This window comes from Danio aesculapii, chromosome 9, assembly GCF_903798145.1.
Source record: "Danio aesculapii chromosome 9, fDanAes4.1, whole genome shotgun sequence".
Classification (NCBI taxonomy): Eukaryota; Metazoa; Chordata; class Actinopteri; order Cypriniformes; family Danionidae; genus Danio; species Danio aesculapii.
Window position 1 is genome coordinate 2,742,467 of NC_079443.1, and position 25,418 is coordinate 2,767,884.

A 25,418-nucleotide genomic window follows, 5' to 3' on the forward strand; every position below is an offset into this window, starting at 1 on the left:
GGGACAACATGAATGAATTGTGTGGGGAACTTCTGGGTTTCGATATGAGCGAGTAGCATGTACTTCAAGATGGCTCCTTAAAAAAAAATCCATCCCACTTTATATTAAGTGTCCTTAACTACCATGTACTTGCATCAAAAAATAAATACAACGTACTTACTGTGCTCATAATGTGTTTGAGAACACTTGTGGTGCTCTTGAGTTGGGATAGGGGTAGGGTTATGGACAGGTTTGGTGCTATGGGTAGGTTTAAGCGTGGGTTAAGTTGTAAGGGATGGTCAACAGTGTATTTACAAATGTAATTACAGAATTTAATAAGAGATGTGATTACATACAGGTATTTAATCAACCATAAGTACATAGTAAATACATGTATTTACACAATAAGTACATTGTAAATTATTAATTTCTGTGTAAGTACAGGGTAGTTAAAGACACTTAATATGTCATAAGTGGGATCAAATAATCTAATATACCTTTGTCAGAACATCTTTTCAAATGAATGAACTGTGAGGAATCCTGCATTTTGACAGTAGTTACTCAAACACAGTTGTTTGTTGCTGCTTGTTCAAAGTACTATGTAAAATGAGCTGAAACAACACAATTATTGGGATTTCGTTGAGACAACTTAATTTTTTATGTTTAATCCACTTAAAAATGTTAATCATTTTGTGTGGGGACAACATGAATGAATTGTGTGGAACTTTGCATTTTTACCTTGATGAGTAGCAAATGATTCATCTGAATGTAGTCATATTAAATAATGCCACTTTAGTCTAAATCGGGGGCCAAATTTGCAGTAAATTGTTCAAACTGAAGGCCGACGTGAAGTGTCAGATCTATTTTCTTCAAATTAGTCACACAGTTCCTGTTTCTGTGTTCTGAGTTCATAAGTGGAGCTCATCTCTGTGTTTTTTCACAGACGCTGTGTGAGGAAATGCATGTGGTCACATTCGTTTGCATGCGTCCGCTCGTAGAGTTGCATGAGAAGTGTTGGCAGCAGCAGCAAGGCACTCTCTGATTGGTCTGCGGAGGAAAACGTTCACCCAAACTGCGGATCTGTGGAGTCCAGATGCTCGAGCTCAGGTGAGTGTGTGTCTAAAGGGCAGGAATGATGGAGTGAAGCTTCGAGGTTTGGATGAAGTTGCGCTGTAAAGAGCGACAGAGATGCTGTTTGTGTTTAAACTCAGCTGCACCACAGAGGAAACTCGGCAGAGGAAATGTAACTCGTTCTCTGGGGTTTCACACATGCTTCTGAACATCCACGATGGGTCAAATATGAATAAACCCAACCGTTGGGTTAAAAAGTGTCATTAGGATTAAATTGATTAAAGGTTGGAGGTTGACTTTATTTGACTCAGTGTTGGGTTAGAACAATTTTAGAGTGAGCTAATGCTGCATTTTCATACATAATGAGTAAAAATGCTCACTTTTCTAACCCATTTATGTGGATTGTAGATGTAATGTTAGTTAAAACTGCCCTTGGTAAAAATTATAAGTTATTTAAACTCAATTTTGGGTCAAATATGGAGTTAATGCTTCCGTATGGAGTTGGGTTTGTCCAATGTTTCATTTTCATGCATAATGACTTAAAACTGCCCTTGAAAAAATAATAGGTTGTTTTAACTCAATTTTGGGTCAAATAAACCCAACCTAATTGTTGTGTTTGTCTATATTTGACCCAATGTTGGGTTTAAACAGCCCAGCAGTTTTTAAAGTGAGTTAATGCTCAATTTTGGGTCCCATATAGACAAATTTAACCATTGGGTTAAAAAAGTGCCATTTAAATTGAACTGATTAAAAGTTTGGCTTTGTTCATGTTTGACACAAAGCTGGTATATAACAACCCAGCATTTTTAGAGTGAAATATAAATTTTTAGAGTTATTGCTGCATTTCCATACATAATGATAAAAGAATTGATAAAATAATAGGTTGTTGACTGAAAACTCAATTTTGGGTCAAATAAACTCAACCCAATGTTGGGTTTAAACAACCCAGCTTTTTTTAAGAGTGAGTTAATGTTGCATTTTTATGCATTTTTCAGAAATAGAAACAAAACAAACTGAATTTTCATGCAAATCATGTGTGTGGAAGATCTACAGTAATTTGTGTCACACTGTAATTGCACTTTAAAAATGATGGGTCAAATATAACCAACCATTGTTTAAAAATGTCATTTGAAATGAATTGATTTAAAGTTGTGTTTTTTTTTTATTTGGCCCAAAATTGGGTTACAACATCCGAGTGTATTTAGAGTTAATGTTGGGTTGTATCAACTCAATTTTGGATCACAAAAATGTTGGGTTCATCATATTTCATCCATATCATCATATTTGACCCATTGTTGAGTTTAAATAACCCAGATTTTTTGAAGCGTGAGCTAATGCTGCATCTTCATGTGTTTTTTCAGAAATAAAAACAAAACAAAATAGATTTTCTTATTTGCAAATCATGTGCGTGCTGTACAGTAATGTGTGACAACTGCACGTAAACAATATGATTGGTTGTTTCAACTCAATTTTGGGTCAAATTTGGACAAATTTGGCCCAAAGTTGGTTTGCAACAGTCCAGCGTATTTAGAGTTAATGCTGTGTTTCCATGCATAATGATAAAAATGCAGATTTTTCTACATATTTTATGTGCATTGTAGATTTAATGCTTGTTAAAACTGCCCAATGGAAAAATTATTAGTTGTTTCAACTCAATTTTGGGTCAAATATAGAGTTAATGCTGCATTTCCATGCAAAATAATATTTAAAAAACTGCCCTACAACGATAAGTTGTATCAACTCAATTTTGGATCACAAAATTGTTGGGTTGGTCAATATTTGACCTATTGTTGAGTTTAAACAACCCAGCTTTTTTGAAGAGTGAGCTAATGCTGCATCTTCATGTGTTTTTTAGAAATAAAAACAAAACAAAACAGAATTTTATTTGCAAATCATGTGTGTGTTGTACAGTAATGTGTGTCATAACGGCACCTAAACAATATGATTGGTTGTTTCAACTCAATTGGGTTGTCCATACATGGATTTGTCCATATTTGACCCATTGTTGGGTTTAAACAGCCCAGCATTTTTTGAAGTGAGTTCATGCTCAATTTTTTTTCACATATGGACAAATTATAAGTGTCGTTTAAATTGAATTGATTAAAAGTTTGGTTTTGGTCATGTTTGACACAAAGTTGGTTTATAACAACCCAGCATTTTAGAGTAAATATAAACTGAGTTAATGCTGCATTTCCATACATAATAAAAACACTATTGATAAAACGGTTGTTGACTCAATTTTGGATCAAATTAACCCAACCAAATTGTTGAGTTTGTCCATGTTTGACCCAATGTTGGCTTTAAACAGCCCAGCAATTTTAGAAGAGTGAGCTAATGCTGCATTTTCATTTTAGGTCACATATAGACAAACCCAACTATTGGGTTAAAAAGTGTCAATTAAATCGAACTGTTTAAAAGAATATGGACAAACCCAACCACTGGGTAAAAATGGTCATTTAAAAAAATGTAACCCAACTATTTTTTCAATTACATTCAAATTACACTTTTTAATGCAATGACTGGGTTTGCCCATATTCGACCCAACGTTAGGTTAAAACAACCCAGCATTTTTGTAAATGTATCGTTTTCACTACCTTTTGAAGGTTTTAGATGAGTACAGTTGATTGATGGGGATCACGAGGATCATATTTGGGAGTCTGTGGTATCACAAAATTAATTTACATTATTTAAATCATCTTAGAGATGTAATTCTCCAAGCTAAGTCACAAACATTGACATTTTCAAATTGACATCAAATTTGCATTTGTGTCAAAAATGCAAATCGATTATTTGACATCCACACACTGATGCCCTTTTGACCACCAAAATAACAACAGAAAAGGTATTATAATATGAGAAAAGTGTTATTTATCTGAAAGATTAAATTACTAATTTACTCTGGATTTTGAGTCCCTACAATGTGTGTAAACTAACACTGGCATTGAAAACATATCAAAAATTAATTACAGAACAGTCCTATACTGTATAGTCATTTTTTATGGTCTTTTTTTTTACATATACATCTAATTATGGTCTCTTTTACATATACATCTCTTTATGGTCTCCTTTAGATATACATAACTTTATGGTCTCCTTTATATACATATCTTTATGGTCTCCTTTAGATATACATAACTTTATGGTCTCCTTAACATATAAATCTCTTTATGGTCTCCTTTACATCTACATCTTTTTACGGCCTAATTTATATATATGATATTTTTTACATATACATCGTTTTATGGTCTCTTTTGCTTACATCTTTTTATGATCTATTTTACATTTACATCATTTTATGGTCTCTTTTGCTTACATCTTTTTATGATCTATTTTACATCTACATCGTTTTATGGTCTCTTTTGCTTACATCTTTTTATGATCTATTTTACATCTACATCATTTAATGGTCTCTTTTACACATCTTTTTATGATCTATTTTACATCTAAATCATTTTATGGTCTCTTTTACATACACATCTTTTTATGATCTATTTTACATCTACATCATTTTATGGTCTTTTTTACACATCTTTTTATGATCTATTTTACATATACATCATTTTATGGTCTCTTTTACTTACATCTTTTTATGATCTATTTTACATATACCACGTTTTATGGTCTCTTTTACACACATTTTATGATCTATTTTACATCTACATCATTTTATGGTCTCTTTTACACACATTTTATGATCTATTTTACATCTACATCATTTTATGGTCTTTTTTACACATCTTTTTATGATCTATTTTACATATACATCATTTTATGGTCTCTTTTACTTACATCTTTTTATGATCTATTTTACATATACCACGTTTTATGGTCTCTTTTACACACATTTTATGATCTATTTTACATCTACATCATTTTATGGTCTCTTTTACACATCTTTTTATGATCTATTTTACATCTACATCGTTTTATGGTCTCTTTTACATACACATCATTTTATGATCTATTTTACATCTACATCATTTTGTGGTCTCTTTTACACACATCTTTTTGTTATCTATTTTACATATACATCGTTTTATGGTTTCTTTTAGACACATCTTTTTATGATCTATTTTTTTACATCTAGTTCGTTTTATGGTCTCTTTTACATACACATCTTTTTATGATCTAGTTTACATATACATCGTTTTATAGTCTCTTTTAAACATCTTTTCATTATCTATTTGACATCTACATCGTTTTATGGTCCCTTTTACACACATCTTTTTATTATCTATTTTACATATACATCGTTTTATGGTCTCTTTTACACACATCTTTTTATGATCTATTTTACATCTACATCGTTTTATGGTCTCTTTTACACATCTTTTTATGATCTATTTTACATCTACATCGTTTTATGGTCTCTTTTACACATCTTTTTATTATCTATTTTACATATACATCGTTTTATGGTCTCTTTTACACATCTTTTTATGATCTATTTTACATCTACATCGTTTTATGGTCTCTTTAACACACATCTTTTCATTATCTATTTTACATATACCACGTTTTATGGTCCCTTTTACACATATATTTTTATGATCTATTTTACATCTACATCGTTTTATGGTCCCTTTTACACACATCTTTTTATGATCTATTTTACATCTACATCATTTTATGGTCTCTTTTACATACACATCTTTTTATGATCTATTTTACATCTACATTGTTTTATGGTCTCTTTTACATACAAATCTCAAATGATTGTCATTTCGCCTAAATGGACCAGTGAAATGGATCACCTCATCAATTTTTCTGACCAATCACAATGCTCTCTAGTATCTGACATGTCCCACCCCTTTCAGGATGCTTTTCATTAGCTTTTTATTTGATGCGGTTGAGCTCAACCACTCAAAAACAAAACACTATTGGCTGTTTTTTTTTAAGGGAAGGAGCTTTACTATGTCTCGCCTTCTGTTCATGATTCAGTTAAGATTGTCAAACATTAAATAAAAAAACTGCACATTTTAAAGCACTTCACGAGACCTTTAAAAATCCTGGTTGGTAAAGTGTTGTTAAAGAGGCTGGTTGTTAAAGCAGGTAGTGGTGGTTTTGGTTTGATGTGTGGTTCTTGTGTTGGTTTCAGTAGCCGTTCTGCTGTTATGAGGAAATGGGTGGATCAGTCTAAAGCTACCAGCAGCACTGCATGGTTTTTCATGATGCATGAAAACTGTCATGGTTTTACTGCCTAAAATACCCAGTGTAATTATTTATAATTATAATTTATTATCCATTTATTTCAAGTGTAATAGTTTTTCTCCTGTTTAGTTAGTAAGGAAGTTAGGGTATTTTTTTTATTTTATTTGATAGATTATGTAGTTTTTCCCCTTTCTATCAAGTAGACATCTTTGGGTTGTTTTGGATTGAACTCCATTCAATTTATCCAATTCAAGTTATTCAACTTGCATTTGGGGGTTTCCTCTTTGGATAATTTTCTTTAATTTAATATTTCACGAGTTCACACTTGCAATAGTTTCAGAATAAAGCGTATTTGGCGTGCTGTCCGGGGAGAGGGCTCTGAGGGAAGACACCCAAACTCGAGTTATTCCTCTTATCAGGAAACAGAGGAATTGGAATTCGAGCGAAGTATCTAGCCCGGCCCCAGAACGCTCCCCCCGGGATTGTAATGCTTAAGAGGTGAGGTGACGGGGTGGTGGAGGGATGCTAAAGTCGTTAGATGCTGCAGGTAAGACAGCATTGGTATATATAGGGGTTTGGTCAAGAACTGATTGGATAATAGAATAATTGTTAATGACGTATTTGATACTGAAACTTCTGCGCGTGCTCCTCTCGAAATTTGTTTATAAAACATCACTTTGAGGTTTCTCATAGGACAAACACACAGACTCTAATATTCTGTTGCATACCTGTGCTGCCCTAGACTGGATAAGGGAACGTAACGAATGTCTGCGTGAGATCAAAATTGTGTGGAAAAAAAGCCTGTGTGAAAATGAATGAATGACTGACATAATTTCTTCAATGTTAGATGTCCATTCGATGTCATTTTGACGTCAAGATTAGCATTTTTGACATGTTTTTTGATGTTGTTTTGACATACTGTAAATGTGCCTGCTGGAAAGCTACTAAACAATAAATTTGATTGATTTAGATGAAGCTTTTAGAAGAATAAAACTAATATTATAATATTATTTGTCATTATTTTGATTATCAAAAGAGCATCAATGAATGTGTGGATGTCAAATGGACGTCAAGGTTTTACGATTAGCATTTTTGACCCTTTTTAATGCCCTTTTTCTAGCTTTACAGTGATCTACAGTATAAAAACATAATACATAATTAGTATTTTATTATACAATTACATGATCATGTAAAAGGTCAACTAGTGGAATTCAAAAGCCACATTTGATTCAGTTATCAGTCATATTTTAGCATGTTTTAATACCACCACTCATGTAAAAACTACGAACATGATGGTTTTGTGGCACATTTTATTTTGTAGCTTCGTGAAAGACTTTTGATTGAAGAAGCCCACAAAGAGTCCCCACTTTATATTAGTTTCAGCTTGGCTAAAGAAGGCAGCCAAAAATCTTTTAATATAAAAAATGGATTGAATTTTCATTGAAATGAAATTTGTAGATATGAAGTTAAATGAAGTTCAAGTTTTAACTGTATCAACAAGCTCAGTTTTACTTTGGGGTAAAGTTGGTTTTATATACACACATTCAGATTTACTCCTTAATAATATAATTTCAGAAAAGTGTTATTTGCCAATCACGATGTCACGAGTCCCGGCAGGGTCAGTTGGCATTTCTGTGTGGAGTTTGCATGTTCTCCCTGTGTTGGCGTGGGCTTTCTCCGGGTGCTCCGGTTTCCCCCACAGTCCAAACACGTGTGCTAGCTATAGGAGAATTGGATGGACTAAATTGCCTGTAGAGTATGAGTGTGTGTGTGAGAATGTGAGAGTGTATGGGTGTTTCCCAGTACTGGGTTGCAGCTGGAAGGGCATCCGCTGTGTAAAACAAATGCTGGAATAGTTGCCGGTTCATTCCGCTGTGGCGACCCCTGATGAATAAAGGAAGTAAGCCAAAGGAAAATGAATTATTTCCCAATTCTAAATAGGGAAATCATATTAGCAGCCAATAACTGTCTTTTGAAGTTATATTCGCATGTGATTTCAGATCGAATATTCAAACTAGCGTGGTTAACAATATTAGGATCATAAAAGAACTGTTCAAAAATTGAACGAATGTGCGAATATAAAACTCCTTTACCTTAATCCGTTTGACCGTGTCAACATGTATTGAATTGAATCCATGTTGTTGTTCAGTAGTTGTTCCTAATACTGTATGTTTTTGTGCTCTCAGTCCTTCAGGCTAAAAGTGAAACGACAGAAAAGAGAACATGCCTGGACCTCCACCGCCTCCGCCTGGACCTCCTCCTACCTTTTCTCAGGTATCACATCTTGGTTCAGATAAAATAACGAAGTAAAAAGTTAATGAACATTTCCCAGTAGCCCTTGATTCACTTTTTGGACAAAGTTACTGTTGAAGATTTTGACACATCAAAAAAATGCACCTTTTTGGGCCACCATAGGAGGATTTGGGAAAAAATACACTTTTCAAGATTCACAGATGTTTACTTCTGATCTTAAATACGGGAAGTGCTACAATGACAAACTTATGATAACATGGAAGATATAATAATATGATTCCTCTAGGCGAACACAGAGAAGCCGAATCTGAGCAGAAATGAGCAGCAAGGGAGGAACGCTTTGCTTTCAGACATCAATAAAGGGGCTCGACTGAAGAAAACCGTCACCAATGACCGCAGCGGCCCAGTGCTAGACAGTGAGTTCTGAAAATACTACTATACACAATATACGTGCACTCTATATACACTCATACTACTGTGTACAATACACACATTACACAAAAGGTGCTTTTTAAAGGAACACTCCATTTTTAATTTAAAATAGACTCATTTTACAGCTCATCTAGAGTTAAACAGTGGATTTTTATAATTTTTTAATACATTCGGACAATCTCTGGGTCTGACAGGAGCACTTTTAGCTTAGCTTAGCATAAATCTTTGAATTGAATTAAAGCTATTAGCATCCTGCTCCAAAATAAAAATGTAGTTTTATTTAGACCAATTTTAAAGCTTGACTCTTTTGTAGTTACGTATGGTAATAATGTAACTTATCTGCATAATATTATTGCGGACATCCCAAGTTGGGAAGAGTCATTTCCGGGCAAACCAAGATGAATTGCGGGAGGTTGCGGGATATTGAGACTGAAGAGGGGGGGGTGTTGCGAGATGTATCTGAAGAACGGGGAGGGATGCGGTGGAGAGGGGTGCGCAAAATATTTGACGACCTGGCGGGAGACACGTCATTAGCTGGAGATTATCATTGGTTTGCGGGCATCCGGGAGTCTATGCATTCCCGGACGTTCCCGGAACTTCCGGGAGACTTGGGCCCAATCCCAATTCTAGTTTTGTACCCCTACCCCTTCTGCTTCCCCTTGGCCCTTAAAACCAAGTGTAAAGGGGAAGGGCTTTAAATTTTACCCCTAAGAATTGGGAAAGCACTACAGCACCTGCACACGTCATCATACGTCATCGCGATCTCTTGCTTCATATGAGATCAGATGATCACGACTGCTGTAGTTATTCCAGTTGCTTTATTTTTTGGTATTTATCTTCAGGAAATCACTGAGGGCATTCATTCATTCATTTTCTTTTTGGCTTAGTCCCTTTATTAATCCAGGGTCGCCACAGCGGAATGAACTGCCAACTTATCCAGCACATGTTTTACGCAGCGGATGCTCTTCCAGCCGCAACACTGAAGGCATATATTATGTTATCATAACAATATAATGTGGCACTGTGGTAACTGTACTGTGCATTTACACAGTGGCCATATTCGTCTATGTAAACACACAAAAATAACATTAACATTATAGCAGACACTGTAAACACTGTTGGGGGTTCAATAGTCCTGGGTTTGCATGCGCAACAAATGGGCGGGGCTTGAGTTCCATATCCACGTCACGCCGACATGGCTTAAGACTCGTTTCAGCGACGATTCATTCAAACCACTGTGAGTCGATTCTTTTATAGATGAATCAATAGTTTTAAACACGGTGCACTTTCAGATTTAAGCCTCAGCTGGATATTTCACTTCACTTAATGTTACACACTGCATGGAAGCTCATTTTCAAAAAACATAATAGGGGCTCTTTATCTCTAGACGACTAGTAAAATTTGTGTATTTCCAAAATAATTGGGATGTTCCTTTAAGACAATGGTCTCAAACTCAATTCCTGGAGCTCTGCATAGTTTAGCTTCAACCACCTCCAACTCACACATGCTTAATAGTCTTTAGTTGTCTTGAACATCTTGATTAGTTGGATCAGCTGTGTTTGATTAGGGTTGGAGCTGCGGCCCTCCGGGTATCGAGTTTGAGACCTATGCTTTAAGAGGAAAAAAGTTCTTTCGATTATTTGAATGAAATAAATACAATTGTACAGAACAAGGTGTTCTGGGGAACCAATCATATCCTATAAAATGTATTTATTTATACAGAGCCCAAAGGAGGTGGAGGAGGAGGAGGAGGAGGTGGAGGTGGAGGAGGAGGTTTTGGGGGCGGAGCGTCAGGTGGAATGGGCGGCCTGTTTCAAGGTGGAATGCCAAGACTGAAATCAGCAGGAAACAGAGATGGCAATGGTAATCACCATCCTAACATGTATGCTCATTCAATAATACAAACAAGCTGTAAATAAACGTCTGTGCTGAAATATAATTGGGTAAACTGGCAGTGAGCTGGTTATAGAGACCAAAACAAAGACAGACATTCAGACACGAGAAGACTCATTTTAAAGACCTATCACTCTGACTTATATGAAAACTACACTCTGTACTACACTGGGGTGTATTTCTAACTCGTAAAAGAGATTTCCCATTAGAGCACTCCAATGAAGTAAGCAAATTTCCAACTGAAGAAAGAGCAACACAGTTGGTTTTCACACGTCTCTTTCGAGATACTGTTCTGATGGTGTATTTGTGTATGTAGTGGTTTCCTGTCTCCAGAAGATGGACACAATCGATGTGTCACATATTTAGGGGACAAGCATGTTGAAAGGACAAGGACATGACTGTGGCTGCTCTAATATCATAGATCAAAGTGTTAAAAGTGCTAGCCCCCTTGGTTGCTACCTGCTTAGCACTTAGTGCGCTCACTGTGGGAGGAAAAACTCCCTGTAAAAGTCCCTTTCAGGGATAGTCTGTTCACTCTGTGGCCATATTTGCAATGCCCCCAGGGAGTTCGTTAAAGACTAAAATCTTATCTAAATAAATGGGGGTATCCTGAAATCTCAAACACTGTTCGCTAAACTCACGAAATCAGCAACAAGGGTAGGTGTAGGGGTAAGGGTCCGAAATGACCTGTCCCATGTTGTTGTTGTTGCTTAAGCATTGATTAAATTTTATGTTTACATTATTTCATTTTATGTTTAGTTAAATAAACATATTATTTCTAGTTTCAATAGTGAGCAAATGATGCTTTCAGAAACACTGGTAGAACATAGGCAAAACCTGTATCAAAGTGTGGAAACTGACACTTGAAGGACACGTTATGTGCTGTGAGGTGATGCATTATCATTTCTGCTGTCACAATCAAAGAACACAACAGTTGCCAAATGACAAGGTACAAACAAGAAAATCTGTGCAGAACCCTGCCAATTCCACCCATGCAGTCCAGCTGATATTTGAGTGATTTGGAGAAGGCAATGTTGACATGTTTACTTCTCTGAAATTCCCTGACCGAGGCACATCTTCTCAGGGATGCACTGGCCCACAGTGGGTCTGCACAAATATGTTTCCAGCAATGAACCTTCACATACACCATGCAAGATCAAGGAGGGCGAGGAACAGATCTTGCTTGTTGCACCTCACTGGGCCACCCAGACCTAATTTTCTGGTTTCTCACTCACCTCGCGACAGCCCCTCCCTGACATGTTCCTCTGAGGAAGGACCTCCTTTCTCAAAGATGGGGCACAATTTGGCACTTGCGTTCAGATCTACAGAAACTCCATGTGTTGTCCATAGATGGGACAGGGAGGACTTAAATGACCTACTGCCTGCAGTATTTGACACCACCACTTAGAATAGAGCCCCTTCTACAAGGTGTGCCTACGCCATGAAGTGGTATCTGGTCATTTACTGCTGCACTTCTTGCCGAGAAGACCCCCGAACTTGCATGATCAGTGTCATGCTGTCCTTTCAGAAGAAGTTTGAACAGAGGGTGTTACCCTCCACACTGAAAGTTTATGTCAGTTCCTGAGATGTGTCAGGAGGTTAAACTCCACCCCCTGGTAGAGCCTTTTGAACCACTTGATTGCATTTGAGCTCAAATTTTTGTCACTAAAGACAGCTCTCCTTGTTGAGTTGCCTTCATTCAAAACCTGAACACAGTTCTGCCATCATGCTTACCTCTTCCGGGATATCTAATCTTGCAGGTGCATCATATAACTCATAAGAATGGGAGTACCTGCACATGCAGATTATACTTGCCAATTTCATTGTAATTTCATTGGCCTTTTTTCATAGTCAGTGTGAATGGTCATCTAACTGGATCCCCATCTATTGGTTATGAAATAATATCTCTGTTCCCTCCTTCAGGGAACTTAGACATTTTCTATTTATGATTGAATTTTTATTATTTATGTACAGTAATAATAATACTAATCAACTTTAAAATTCAATCCTATTACATTTTCCATAATGCTGTAATTAATTGTGTTTCTTTATAGTTTTGTGCTCTTAATTTTTGTTTCATGAAAACAGTAAGAGCACCAATGCCCCCATCAGGCGGAAGATTTCCAGCACCCAGCAGCCCAGCCGGAAGATTCCCAGCTCCCAGCAGCCCTGCAGGAAGCAGACCACCAGTCCCTGGTCCAGGACGTCCTTCTCCTGGGAGAGCCGGACCACCACCCATCCCATCGTCATCACGTTCACCCCAGCACAGCTCTCCTGGAGGACCACCACCTATTCCTGGAGGACGGCCACAGGGTTCCTCTCCAGGTCCACCACCCCCAAACTCATCAGGCAGACGAACAAGCTTTCCTCAACCTCCAAGGGAGTCTCAGTCCTCCTTTCCTCCACCTCCAAGAGAGTCCTCCTTCCCTCCACCCCCAAGAGAATCCTCCTTCCCTCCTCCCCCAAGAGAGTCCTCCTTCCCTCCTCCTCCTAGAGAGTCCTCCTTTCCTCCTCCCCCAAGAGAGTCACATTCCTCCTTCCCTCCTCCTCCAAGAGAGTCCCAGTCCTCTTTCCCACCACCCCCAATCCCTGCAAGTGGCCGGCCTCCATTACCCTCAATCCCCGGCAGGCCTCAAGCAGATGACTTCCCTCCACCTCCACCACCTGCTGGAGGAAGAAGAGAGTCATTCTGTAGAGATGGACCTCTACCACCACCTCCACCATCAACTGAATGCAAACCAATGGGTTCTCAGAGGCCTATGGGAAATGCACCTCCATCACTGCCTCCAGGGAGAGGGGGAGCACCACCCATCCCACCATCATCACGGGATGAGCCCAGCACTAGAGGAGCTTCACGAAACAGCCTTCCTCCTCCACCACCACCAGGACGCACTAGTCCTCTACCACCACCACCATCCAATGAGAGACCACCTCCATCAGGAAAATCTGCACGCTCAGGTGCGCATTTATAATTCATTTCTAGTGTCATGATATTACAGGATTGATTCAACCAAAAAGCAATTATATCATTAATTATCTTCATGTTGTACCCGAGGCTTTCATTCATATTTGGAACACAAATTAAGACATTTTAGTCCAGAAAAGGAACCAAAACATTGTCAAAACGTTCCATGTGACTTCAATTGTTCCTTTGTAATCATACGAAGCTCCAAGAGCACCTAAAAACCTGTAAAAACAACTTTGCTCGCCAATGTTTTCTCTTTAGCTGTGTAAGGTCCCAAGCGCATTTACCATGGTTGAACCATTGAAGTTGCATCGATTGTTTTGACAGAGTTTTTGGTTCTTTTTCTGGACTTCTCAACTTATGACTCCTGCTGTCTACGGAGGAATTAATTTGGAGCTCTCAAATTTCATCTAAAATATCTTAATTCTTGTTCTGAAGATAAATAAAGGTCTGAAGGAATTGAAATAAAATGAGGGCAAGTAGTTACAGAATTTTCATTTTTGGGTGATTAAATCCTTTAAGTTGTAATATCTCGTCAACCAAAGTAATGATGGTGGCCAATGTCATGCCAGAAGAGTCTTTGCATAAGCAGCAAAACAATATTAGAATAAATTTATTTGTATGTTTTACCACTTTAAATTTTTGACTCCAAATATGAGTACATTTCCAGACGGATCCAGACGTGAGTAAAAGCAAAGCAACAACACAGTTGGGTTTCATCGCCACTACTTGTTTTGCTTTGTCTTGGTGTGTCCTGGCCTTTAGATGTACACCCTTGAACTGAATACAATATTATCTCAAGAGGTCATGACCATTAAAATACATACTGCTGACTACTTCTATATAATAATTTTGGTTTAGTTACGATTCATAGATTTCAGTTAAGGCACCCTATGTAGGTTATTTGTACAATGCTTTGTTGTCCTAGATAGAAAAAAATACATAACTATTGGACTAATGCTGGCTCCAAATGAACTTTGTTCCATCACTAACCTGATGCACAGAATGTGGTAACAAAGAGGCAACAAAACTCTATTAACAAAACTGCTATTCTCGCAGCAAGAAGGTCACTGGTTCGAGTCCCAGCTGGGTCAGTTGGCATTTCTGTGTGGAGTTTGCATGTTCGCATGCATTTCCTTCAGGTGTTTTGGTTTACCCCACAGCCCAAACACATGGACTATAGGTGAACTAAATTGGTCATAGCGTATGTGTGTGAATGAGTGTGTATGGATGTTTCCCAGTACTGGGTTGCTGCCGGAAGGGCATCTGTGTAAAACATATGCTGGATAAGTTGTGTGATGAATAAAGGGACTAAGCCGAAGGAAAATGAATGAACGAATGAGGACCATGTTTTAAATTTACCTTTGACTGTCTTGTCATGTTAGATAGTTTCTTAAGTAAACTTAAGCACACTCTTTAAGGTATATTTCTGGGAGCAAGGCGAGAAATGTTAGACCTTTTGTTAAGTCGTACCTTTAGCGTCTTTGTAGCCTACTAAGAGACAACGTTATCTGGAAATGCAGCCCTAGCAAAATCAAATGGATTGAAGTTCTTTGAGAAAGTTATCTGATGTCTGTTCTTGTGGGAACTCAAATGTTTATTTCAGAAAATCCATTTCATCCATTTTTGATACAATCTCACAAGGTCAATTTTATTTCTACAGCTATTTTTGGTCACTCTTAACAATAAGGTTTCATTAGTTAATGCTAGTTAACATATTTACTAACATGAACTGATAATAAAGGGAATCACAGTGGCGCAGTGGGTAGCACAATCACCTCACAGCAAGAAGGTCGCTGGTTTGAGCCTTGGCTGGGTCAATTGGCATTTCTGTGTGGAGTTTGCATGTTCTCCCCGTGTTCTTGTGGGTTTCCAAAGTCCAAAACATGTGCTATCGGTGAACTGGGTAGGCTAAATTCACCTGAATGAGTGTGCATGGATGTTTCCCACTGATGGGTTGCGGCTGAAAGGCCATCCCGCTGCGTTCATTCCACTGTGGCAACCCCTGGTTATTAAAGAGACTAAGCTGAAATAAAAATGGATGAAATGAACTATTGTAGTACTTACTCCCAAGACTGCTTATATCGAAGTTGATATTTAGCCGCACCAAGTTAATGTTTCGTAACATCAAATATTTACGAGGTGGGTCGTTAGCCCAACACTCAACCCCTAACCTGGAGGACCAGGACATGCCCACATAAACTACGGACAATTTGTCTTTCTCAATTCACCCATAGTACATGTCTTTGGACTGTGGGGGGAAACCCACGTGATCACGGTGAGAACATGCAAACTCCACACAGAAATGCCATCTTGCTGTGAGGCAACAGCGCTACCAACTGTGCCACCACAATACTACTACAGTATTTATTAATCATAGTTTAGCTATTACTAATGCATTATTAATATGTAAATTCCTGTTTGTTAGCATTAGCTAATGCACCATGTGTTAATAAGAACTAACACGGAATAACTGTATTTTCATTAACTGACGTTAAGTAACATGACTAATAAAAGTATTGTTTATTGTTTTACTTCATTAATTAGCATTAATACAATCTTATTGTACAGTGTTACCCATTTTTCACTTTACAGTGCTTTACAGAAAATCATGATGTGAAAGCAGTGTTGTCAACCTAGCGACTTTGCTGCTAGATTTAGTGACTTTTCAGATCCCTTTACCGATTTCAAAATAGTACCTAGCAACAAATCTAAAGACTTGTGGACCAAATACATTAGTTCCTTTTGTTTTGAAGTTAAGCAATTTAAAGTGACCAGTTATTCCGTGTTTGTGCTTATTCACAATCAAAACAAGCTTTAGTTACATACCATTTTATTAACTTTTGTACGTACCATTTTATTGACAAATTAACTTGTCTGATTTAATTTATAATGTCTGAGAGATTATTTACTAGTCCACCTACACTACACTGTATCTACACTATTTTACTGTATTTAAATGATAAACTTAAATATATCTCAAACACACGATACAAAATATACAAACATATGCAAATAGGATGTCAGTAACATGCAAATTTATGCTTAAGGTCATACAGTGGCACAGACATACCATTCCATTGAAAATGGTTGGTAACACTGTGTGAAAGTACAGCAGTAAATCTATTTTTAAAGTTCCTCTGAAACATTTTTTTGAAAGGTTTAACATCTACAGGACGTTCTCAAAAGGATATCCACAAAAATGGCCAAAAACACTGTGTTACGTATGCCACCCTGCTGAAAAAATCCAGCTTAAACCAGCTTAGGCTGGTTGGCTGGTTTTAGCTGGTTGACAAGCCTGGTTTTAGAGGGGTTTTGGCCATCTCCAGGCTGGTTTCCAGATATTTCCAGCCTGGTCTTAGGCTGGAAAATGACCAGCTAAATCCAGCTAAAACCAGCTTGACCAGCCTGGTTTAAGCTGTACATAGCTGGTTTTGGCTGGGCTCCCAGCCTGTCTAGGCTGGTCAAGCTGGTTTTAGCTGGTCCTTTTCCAGCCTGACCAGCTAAGACCAGGCTGGAAATGGCTGGAAACCAGCCTGAACATGGCCAAAACCCCTCTAAAACCAGGCTGGTCGACCAGCTAAAACCAGACAACCAGCCTAGGCTGGTTTAAGTTGTTTTTTTCTGTAGGGCAGGTCAGTATTGGGAGCTGTCTCCTTGTTAGTAAGCACAACCTGCAGTAGGGAAGTGATGTGCCATCTACAGTATGTTTAATTTGCTGTGTGTGTTAGATGCATCTCCGCTGATGGTTGTAATGTGAAGTAAATCTATACTTTGCTGATTAAGTGTTTAGAAACACTTAAGCAACAACAATACTGCATCAAGGCGATTTAACGAAAACGAAAACTAAAATTGTCGTTAACTGAAATAATTTGTAAATGTATTTCATACATAATCTTACTGTATGCCTTTTAGGTGTAAATCTATTTACTTCGCGCTGCAGGTGTTTGACCAGTACATTACCTCAGAGACTGTAGTCCTGCTGCCATTGGCCAGATTCTCCTCAAGTCAGTCCTCTCTATGGCCCGCGACAAAAACGAGTGGACGTGACAGCATTACAGGGATTTAAAACTATTACTTTAACACATTTGTGCCCAATAATGGGTTTTATTTCTGTATCGCGATCGCAAACGAATCTTTTGAATTGGATCTTCTAAATGAACCGGTTGAACTAGTTAGCCAAAACGAACTGAATCATTTTAAACGATTCGCGTCCCCAGTAAGCACTTATACACAAACTACTTACTTTTTAACAAATCTAATACTCCCTCTGACTCGAAATAATCAAATAAATACTCTTATTCAGTTATTATAACAGTAATGTTACACTGAGATCAAATTTGACAAGCTGTGAATCGATAATACTGCGCATGCGTGATTCAGTAAACCAAACACAAACAGTACATGACAGCCTGCTGTGCCTGTGACTGAGCTAAACTTGAACAACTGCACCGCGGGTAAACCGAGGGCTTAAATCAGAGGATCTGGTGAAAAAACGTAAGTTTATTTCATAACAGAAAAAATAATGGAAGTTAAATAAGTGAATCATGCTTCAGTTGGGTTGCAAAACTTTACTGTTAGACATTTTTCAGATCATGGCGATGTTTTAGCAAAATTACTATTGCTGACTTCATAATTTTGGTATGTTCAGTCCAAACATCTGCGTTAAATATCTGAACTTCCCATCACTACTGTGTATCTAATCTCAGAAGCAGCCTGCACACATATTGTACTTAAGGCTTCTATCTTGTGGGATGTTGTATTGGAATTTGAGGATGGGTATGGTATTGGTAGATGATGATGTTCATGTATACAATAATTATTCAACTGATTTTGAATCTTGCACCTAACAAATATCCTTATTTAGAAAAAAAAAACAACTAAAACTAATACTGAAACTAATAAAGACTAAACTAAAACTAAATTATGTCAAAATATACTAATAAAAACTAGTAAATCTGCCTCTAAAAACTAATTAAAACTAACTGAATTTGAAAGCAAAAAGTCAAAACGAAATAGAAACTAAAACTAATAAAAAATCCAAAACTATTATAACCTTGTACCACATATCAATTAATCAACTTTATAAAGCACTTTATAAAACACCCAAAGTGAACTAAAGGGCTGTACAGATTACCAACTCAAACAGAACATAAAGTAATTTTTAAATACTTAGAAAATCATAAAACAAACCAATAAAACAAACTTGTGCTCCGCCATTGATGTGTACGTTTATTTGGGTTTGCCTTTAAACCACACTCCCTTAAACACGTACTATGCATGCATCGTTTTCAAAGACTGTCATTTTATGGTGTTTCACTTTGAAACATGTTATAAAATGTTTGCATTTCAGTCACCAAAACATTGTTGCTGTTTAAACGAACATAAATGGATCACTGATTTGTTTCACCTCATACTTCAGTTTCTTGTCAAATCTTCTGACCAATCAAAGGCCCTCTATTGTCTGACACTCCCTGCCCCCTTCTTCTCATTAGCTTTTCATTTGATGCATTGGAGCTCAAAGCACTTTTTTAAGTTGGGTGATTGTTATTTTGCTCCAGGTTCTCTTCCTCCTCCTCCACCTGCAGGAGGAAACAGAGGTGGAGCGCCTCCTCCTGTTCCTCCTCCTAATCGTCCTGGTGGATCCGGCAGACCCTCTTTAGCCCCAGACCCTCCAGCACCCAGAGTGCCCAGCTTCCCTCCTGCACCACAATCTGATTCCATCAACGGCTACCAGTGTCCTCCACCGCCAGCCTCAGGTATGACCCGATTCACCCCAAATTGAAACCTTTCTGGTCCTCTTAGCCCCAATCCCCTACACTTACCCTTGAAACAGAGTAACCCCTACACCCACCCTGGAAACAAAGTAACCCCTACCCCTACCCCTACCCTTGAAACAGAGTAATGCCTACCCCTACATCTACTCTTGAAACAGAGTAACCCCTACCCCTACACCTACTCTTGAAATAGAGTAACCCCTACCCTACATCTACTCATGAAATAGAGTAACCCCTACCCTACACCTACTCTTGAAATAGAGTAACCCCTACCCCTACACCTTCCCTTGAAACAGAGTAACCGCTACACCTACTTTTGAAACAAAGTAATTCTTACCCCTACCCTTGAAACAGAGTAACCCCTACACCTACTCGTGAAATAGAGTAACCCCTACCCCTACACCTACCCTTGAAACAGAGTAACCCCTACACCTACCCTTGGAACAGAGGTACCCCTACACCTACCCTTGAAACAGAGTAACCCCTACACCATACTCTTGAAACAGAGTAACCCCTACCCCTGCCCTTGAAATAGAGTAACCCCTACCCCTACACCATACCCTTGAAACAGAGTAACCCCTACACCATACCCTTGAAACAGAGTAACCACTACCCCTACACCTACCCTTGAATCAGAGTAACCTCTACACCTACCCTTGAAACAGAGTAATCCCTACCCCTACACCATACTCTTGAAACAGAGTAACCCCTACCCCTACACCTACCCTTGAAACAGAGTAACCCCTAACCCTACACCCACCCTTGAACAGGTGAGGGTGATTAAGTGGGTAGCACGATCGCCTCACAGCAAGAAGTTTACTGGTTCAAGTCCTGGCTGGGTCAGTTCGCATTTCTGTGTGGAGTTTGCATGTTGGCATGGGTTTCCTCCGGGTGTTCTGGTTTCCCCCACACTCCAAACACATGCGCCACACGTGAATTGAATAAGCTACATTGGCCGTAGTGTATGTGTGTGAATGAGTGTATTTGAATGTTTCCCAGTACTGGGTTGCAGCTGGAAGGGCATCTGCTGCCTAAAACAAATGCTGGATAAGTTGGCGGTTTATTCCGCTGTGGTGACCCTTGAGGAATGAAGGGACTAAGCCGAAGGAGAATTAATAAATGATTTAATGAATGGATTGTAAAACACACACACACACACACACACACACCCAGTGGAAATCAATCAAGTGGGAACCAAAACTGTTGGGTTAACAATCGTTTTCAAAATATCTTTTATATTCAGACAAAGAAAGTCATTCAGGTCATTCTATTGTCAATTTGGGGGAACTTTTGCAGCATTTCATTGATTTCCGTAGACAGTAATCTGAATATTCACTTGAAATTGAATCAAATAGAAAGTGTGCAATGGAAAAACTGAGTGCTAATATAGTTGTTATTGACTGATGTGTTGTATTTCTTCCATCAGATGAGTGGGGGATGAGGTTTTCTTTCCACTCTCTGTCTGAATTACCTCCACCAGAGCCATACATCTCCTTCTCCAAGTCTTACCCGAGCAAATCTGGAGGCAAAGGTTTGCATTTACTGTGTTTACTACAGAATAAATGTTCATTTAAAGCTGTCTGTTGTTATGAATCTCGTATTTTAGTCCGTTTACTGCTTTTACAGTGGATATGCACAACTCAGCATGCTGTAAACAGCAGTGTTTCCCAAACCTGTTCCATAAGGCACACCAACAGTACATATTTTGGCTGTCTCCCTTATCTGACCTATTAACTTCAGGTTTTAGAGTCTCTTCTAATGTTCTAATGAGTTGATTCAGGTGTGTTTGATAAGGGAGAGGTTAAAAAATGTGTACTGTTGGTGTGCCTTCAGGAACAGGGTTGGGAAACACTGGCATGATTTATTGTAGGGCTGCGCAATATATAAATTGAGCATCGATATCACATTGTGTGCATCCGCAATAGTTCACTGGCGTCGAGCAGAAGAGTGTGCAAAATCACTCCTTGAAGGTTAGATGGCGCTACACAACTTTAAGCTTCTGACACCCGCTTGTAACACATTAGAAGAAGACAGAAAGTTAACGCACTTGTTGTTAAAGTTACTGGCGACTCCAACAAGCATGTATGGTTCAAGTAGCAGCTCCAGCTCTAGCGATGAAGAAATGATTATTGATCACCAGTGCAGTAAGCAGCTCCGCGTTTATATCGCCTCTGGGCATTTTCTTCAATGTGCGCTCGCATTGACAGTTTTGCGCTTGAGCGCCCCCAAGTGCTGTTTACTGTAACTTCAGCAGCTCCAGGCATGTGAACAAAAATGCCAATCTGATTGGTGGAGAAGTTTTCAACGTGGAGCGTCAAAACAAAAAAACGAGCATGAGGCGTTTCTTTAACAATGATGCTTTACGCCTGGAGTTTTGTGCGTTGGTGTGCACGATCACATTGCCACCCTTTATTTAGTCACAAGGCGTTAACCGTTGATGGAAAATGCGAGCTAAAGTGTCCCGATGGGAACAGGCCTTAAAGTAATGACTTTCTAAAAAGAGCTATTTACTGTAAGCATGTGGTAAAAATTGTATTTATATCGCAAAATATATCGCAGGGAAAAAAATATCGCAATGTCAAAATTTTCCAAAATTGTGCAGCCCTAATTTATTGTTTTAATGTCAAAATTATCTATTTGTAGGCACTGTAAATAAAAGACTGCATTTTGGTCACGGATGCCCACTTTAAGTGTCTTCATGACTAAATAAATAATATACGCTCTTTTCCAACATGGAAAGCTGCTAAAATATACAATAAAACTGGCATTGGGTGAGTTTAAATAAAGACCGTAACACGTAACACACATTTTAAAAGCAGAATATCTGACTTCAGCATTGTTTTTTAGATAAACAAGAATGTTTCTGAAAATCTGCAAACATATTATGGTATTTTCATGCTTAAGAAGAGTCAAAAACTAACATATAGTAGAGCTGCACGAATCTGGCTAAAATAGGAATCGCGATTTTTTTTCCCGATTCTATAGATGTACAGTAAAGGATAATATGAGTAGGCTGTTGTTATTATTATTAATTCTCAAACATATGGTAAAGCAACAATAATATTACGCCTATGTGGTCTACTGTTGATTAAAATGCTAAATTTTGAATAGTAGACTTTAAACTTGTCCTGGTCATTATTGCACAGTTACACTTTGTGTTCGCTATGAAAGAAAAGCATATTAAATGTCGTAATCATTACTCTAAAATGCCATATGATTATTTAAATGATGTGCTCGCTTTCGGTTTCACTTTCACTGATAAGTGCTGTTCATACTTCCCGCGCGGCTCCCAAACGATCACTCTGTGCCACAAACCGAATGTTATTTACAACTCTTTTGGCTGTTATTTACAGCCTATGCAAGTTCTGTTTAGTAAAGTAGACTTCATTAACAGGCGCGCGCCCGCCCTCTCTGTGGTAACAGCTCACGGTCAGCAGCTGACATCACGTGTGATTTCACGGCCGCCGATTCATCATTACATGAAGACAGAAATGACATTTTTGGGTGAATAATACCTTATAAATACAGTATGTGATGCTTTTAACAACATTTGGAGGTGTCCACGTTGCTGAGCAATGCATGTAAAACAACGCAAAGACTTGTGCGGCCGCCTTTTCTTTTCTCCTGACCTTGAAAATATGATTGGCAGAATCGTAGAAATGCTGGATTACGATCGTCTAGGGCAGGCATGGGCAAACTCGATCCTCGAGGGCCGGTGTCCCTGCAGATTTTTGCTCCAACACTAATCAAACACACCTGAACACCCTAATTAGTGTCTTCAAGATCACTAGAAAGCTACAAGCAGGTGTGTTTGATTAGGGTTGGTGCAAAACTATGCAGGGACACCGGCCCTCCAGGATCGAGTTTGCCCATCCCTGGTCTAGGGGGTCGAATTGAAATCGCGACCTTTTTTCGATTAATCATGCAGCTCTAACATATAGTAACTTTAAATTGGTTCAACGTGTAAAAATGTAAGTGAGTAACATATTTTTTACTGTGTGCTTTCTTTTTTCAGGAATAAAAGATAGAGGAGCGCCACCTTTGCCCCCAATTCCCAGATGAAATGGCTTGATTTAACTGCTGAATAATGTTTGAGTTATGTCCATTGTTTTTTCATGCATTTTGAGTATACCAGTTTAAAAAAAACATCATTAAAGTGCATTCTGTCATCAACTGAGAGAAAGTTTGTTTAATTTGAAGTGTCCAATGTTGCAATTTTAAAGTTATTCAGTTTAAAAGCCTCCACTAGGATAAACATAAAAAATTGTGAGGCCATTGTGATCATTGTCTTTGTAGTTTATGCCGTTGTTTTGCCGCAACATCACAGAAATAAACAACTCAGGCTCATTCTGATAACGTACCCCTATATACATATTACATACGCACACACACACACACATATATATATATATATATATATATATTATTATTTTTTTTTTTATTTATATACATTTTGTATATATAAATATATATATATATATTTTTATATATATATATATATATATATATATATATATATATATATATATATATATATATATATATATATATATATATATATATATATATATATATATATATATATATAAACGAATCCACCAGAGACTGCTGTGTACGCTTTTTGAGATCTCAAATTTCGTGTAGTTACTACACGGGGTTAATATATAAATGTGAAAGTTGCAAAGTATTAAATGTACAAAATGTTCAAATAATGCTCTCCAAAAACTTTACTTTGAAGTTTTACATGGGATACTAAAATACTGAGTTAACCCAATGTTAACCCAATTAACCCAACGTTAATAAGTGTCATTCAAATTTAATTGAAAAATCGAATACAGCATTGAGTTTGTCCATATTTGAGCCAACATTTAGTTAAAACAACCCAGCATTATTTTTAGTTTCAAATAAACCACAAAAAAATATGACACTTACCTTTTACCAAGGCCTACTAATTATAAAAAGACAAACGTGATTCCTGATGAAAGCCAAAAGGTCATAAATGTGTTTCCTGAGTTATACAAGGCCTTATATTATAACATTTTCTATTTTATTTTAACATTAAGCTATTTTGACTGTCTTACAGGGGAATGTCTGAAGAACAATGTTAAAACTACACTGTGAATTTATCTTGTTTACCTTAAAACTGCATAAACATCCAAAAAACAAAACACCAAAATGACTATATACATTATATAAGTATACTATAAATTATATAAGTATTTAAAATAGCATAAGATACATAACTTCAACATTATTTAGACTTAAATAAGTTTACACTTTATTTCAAGGTTACAGTGTAAGTATTCTACTGATAAATATTGATTATTGACATGTACTATAGGCTCTATATGGTTATGGTTTTAATTAGTTTAATTAGTACAGTAAATGCATGTAACATATGTAAGATTACGCCTTATAATAAAGCAACGCAGGCTCATGTTGGTTACGTACCCCTATATACATTTCTGGAAAGCACCAAATACGTCCCAGGAGCTACGTTTTTTTTTTGTTGCTGTTTTTGTTTTCGTGAATCCACCAGAGGCCGCTGTGTACGCTTTTTCAGATCTCAAATTTCTCTTACGAGTGCCATTCACGCCTGCTGTTCTCGCGTAAATTCACCAGAGGCTGCTGTCGACTGACTGACTGATTGACCAATCGACTGACCCACCGTCCTCCTTCCCTAAATCCAGCCGACAGTGTTTTCGAAAGCAATCCAGAAAAGGAAATGTTCTCACGGCCGACTGAGTTTTACCACATTTTCAGATTTTACCACATTCTCACCCTGTTATTTACTTGTTTATTTAATTTTTTGCCTTACCTGCTTTCTGGAACCGTTCCTCACCAGAATTGCAGTATACAGTATACGTTTTTACTACAATAAACTGTGGTGTATTGTA

The 25,418-nt window shown here is 37.7% G+C and overlaps 1 protein-coding gene across 1 annotated transcript; it reads left to right on the plus strand.

The window, feature by feature from the left end:
- The first annotated feature begins 935 nt into the window (after window positions 1–935).
- wipf1a (WAS/WASL interacting protein family, member 1a) lies at window positions 936–23,693 on the plus strand. The gene is made up of 8 exons (XM_056464847.1): window positions 936–1,086; window positions 8,388–8,475; window positions 8,741–8,870; window positions 10,609–10,749; window positions 12,868–13,737; window positions 19,306–19,503; window positions 20,948–21,052; window positions 23,537–23,693. Exons 2-8 carry the CDS (start codon window positions 8,425–8,427, stop codon window positions 23,581–23,583), a joined length of 1,542 nt encoding a protein of 513 aa, XP_056320822.1. The 5' UTR covers window positions 936–1,086; window positions 8,388–8,424; the 3' UTR covers window positions 23,584–23,693.
- The last annotated feature ends 1,725 nt before the right edge of the window (window positions 23,694–25,418 follow it).

Bases quoted from the DNA above. Each gene is read 5' to 3' on its own strand.
- wipf1a (XM_056464847.1), top strand. From the start codon at position 8,425: ATGCCTGGACCTCCACCGCCTCCGCCTGGACCTCCTCCTACCTTTTCT. The intron at 8,871-10,608 runs GTGAGTTCTGAA...TTATTTATACAG, and splicing joins CAGCGGCCCAGTGCTAGACA to AGCCCAAAGGAGGTGGAGGA. The intron at 21,053-23,536 runs GTTTGCATTTAC...TTCTTTTTTCAG, and splicing joins GAGCAAATCTGGAGGCAAAG to GAATAAAAGATAGAGGAGCG.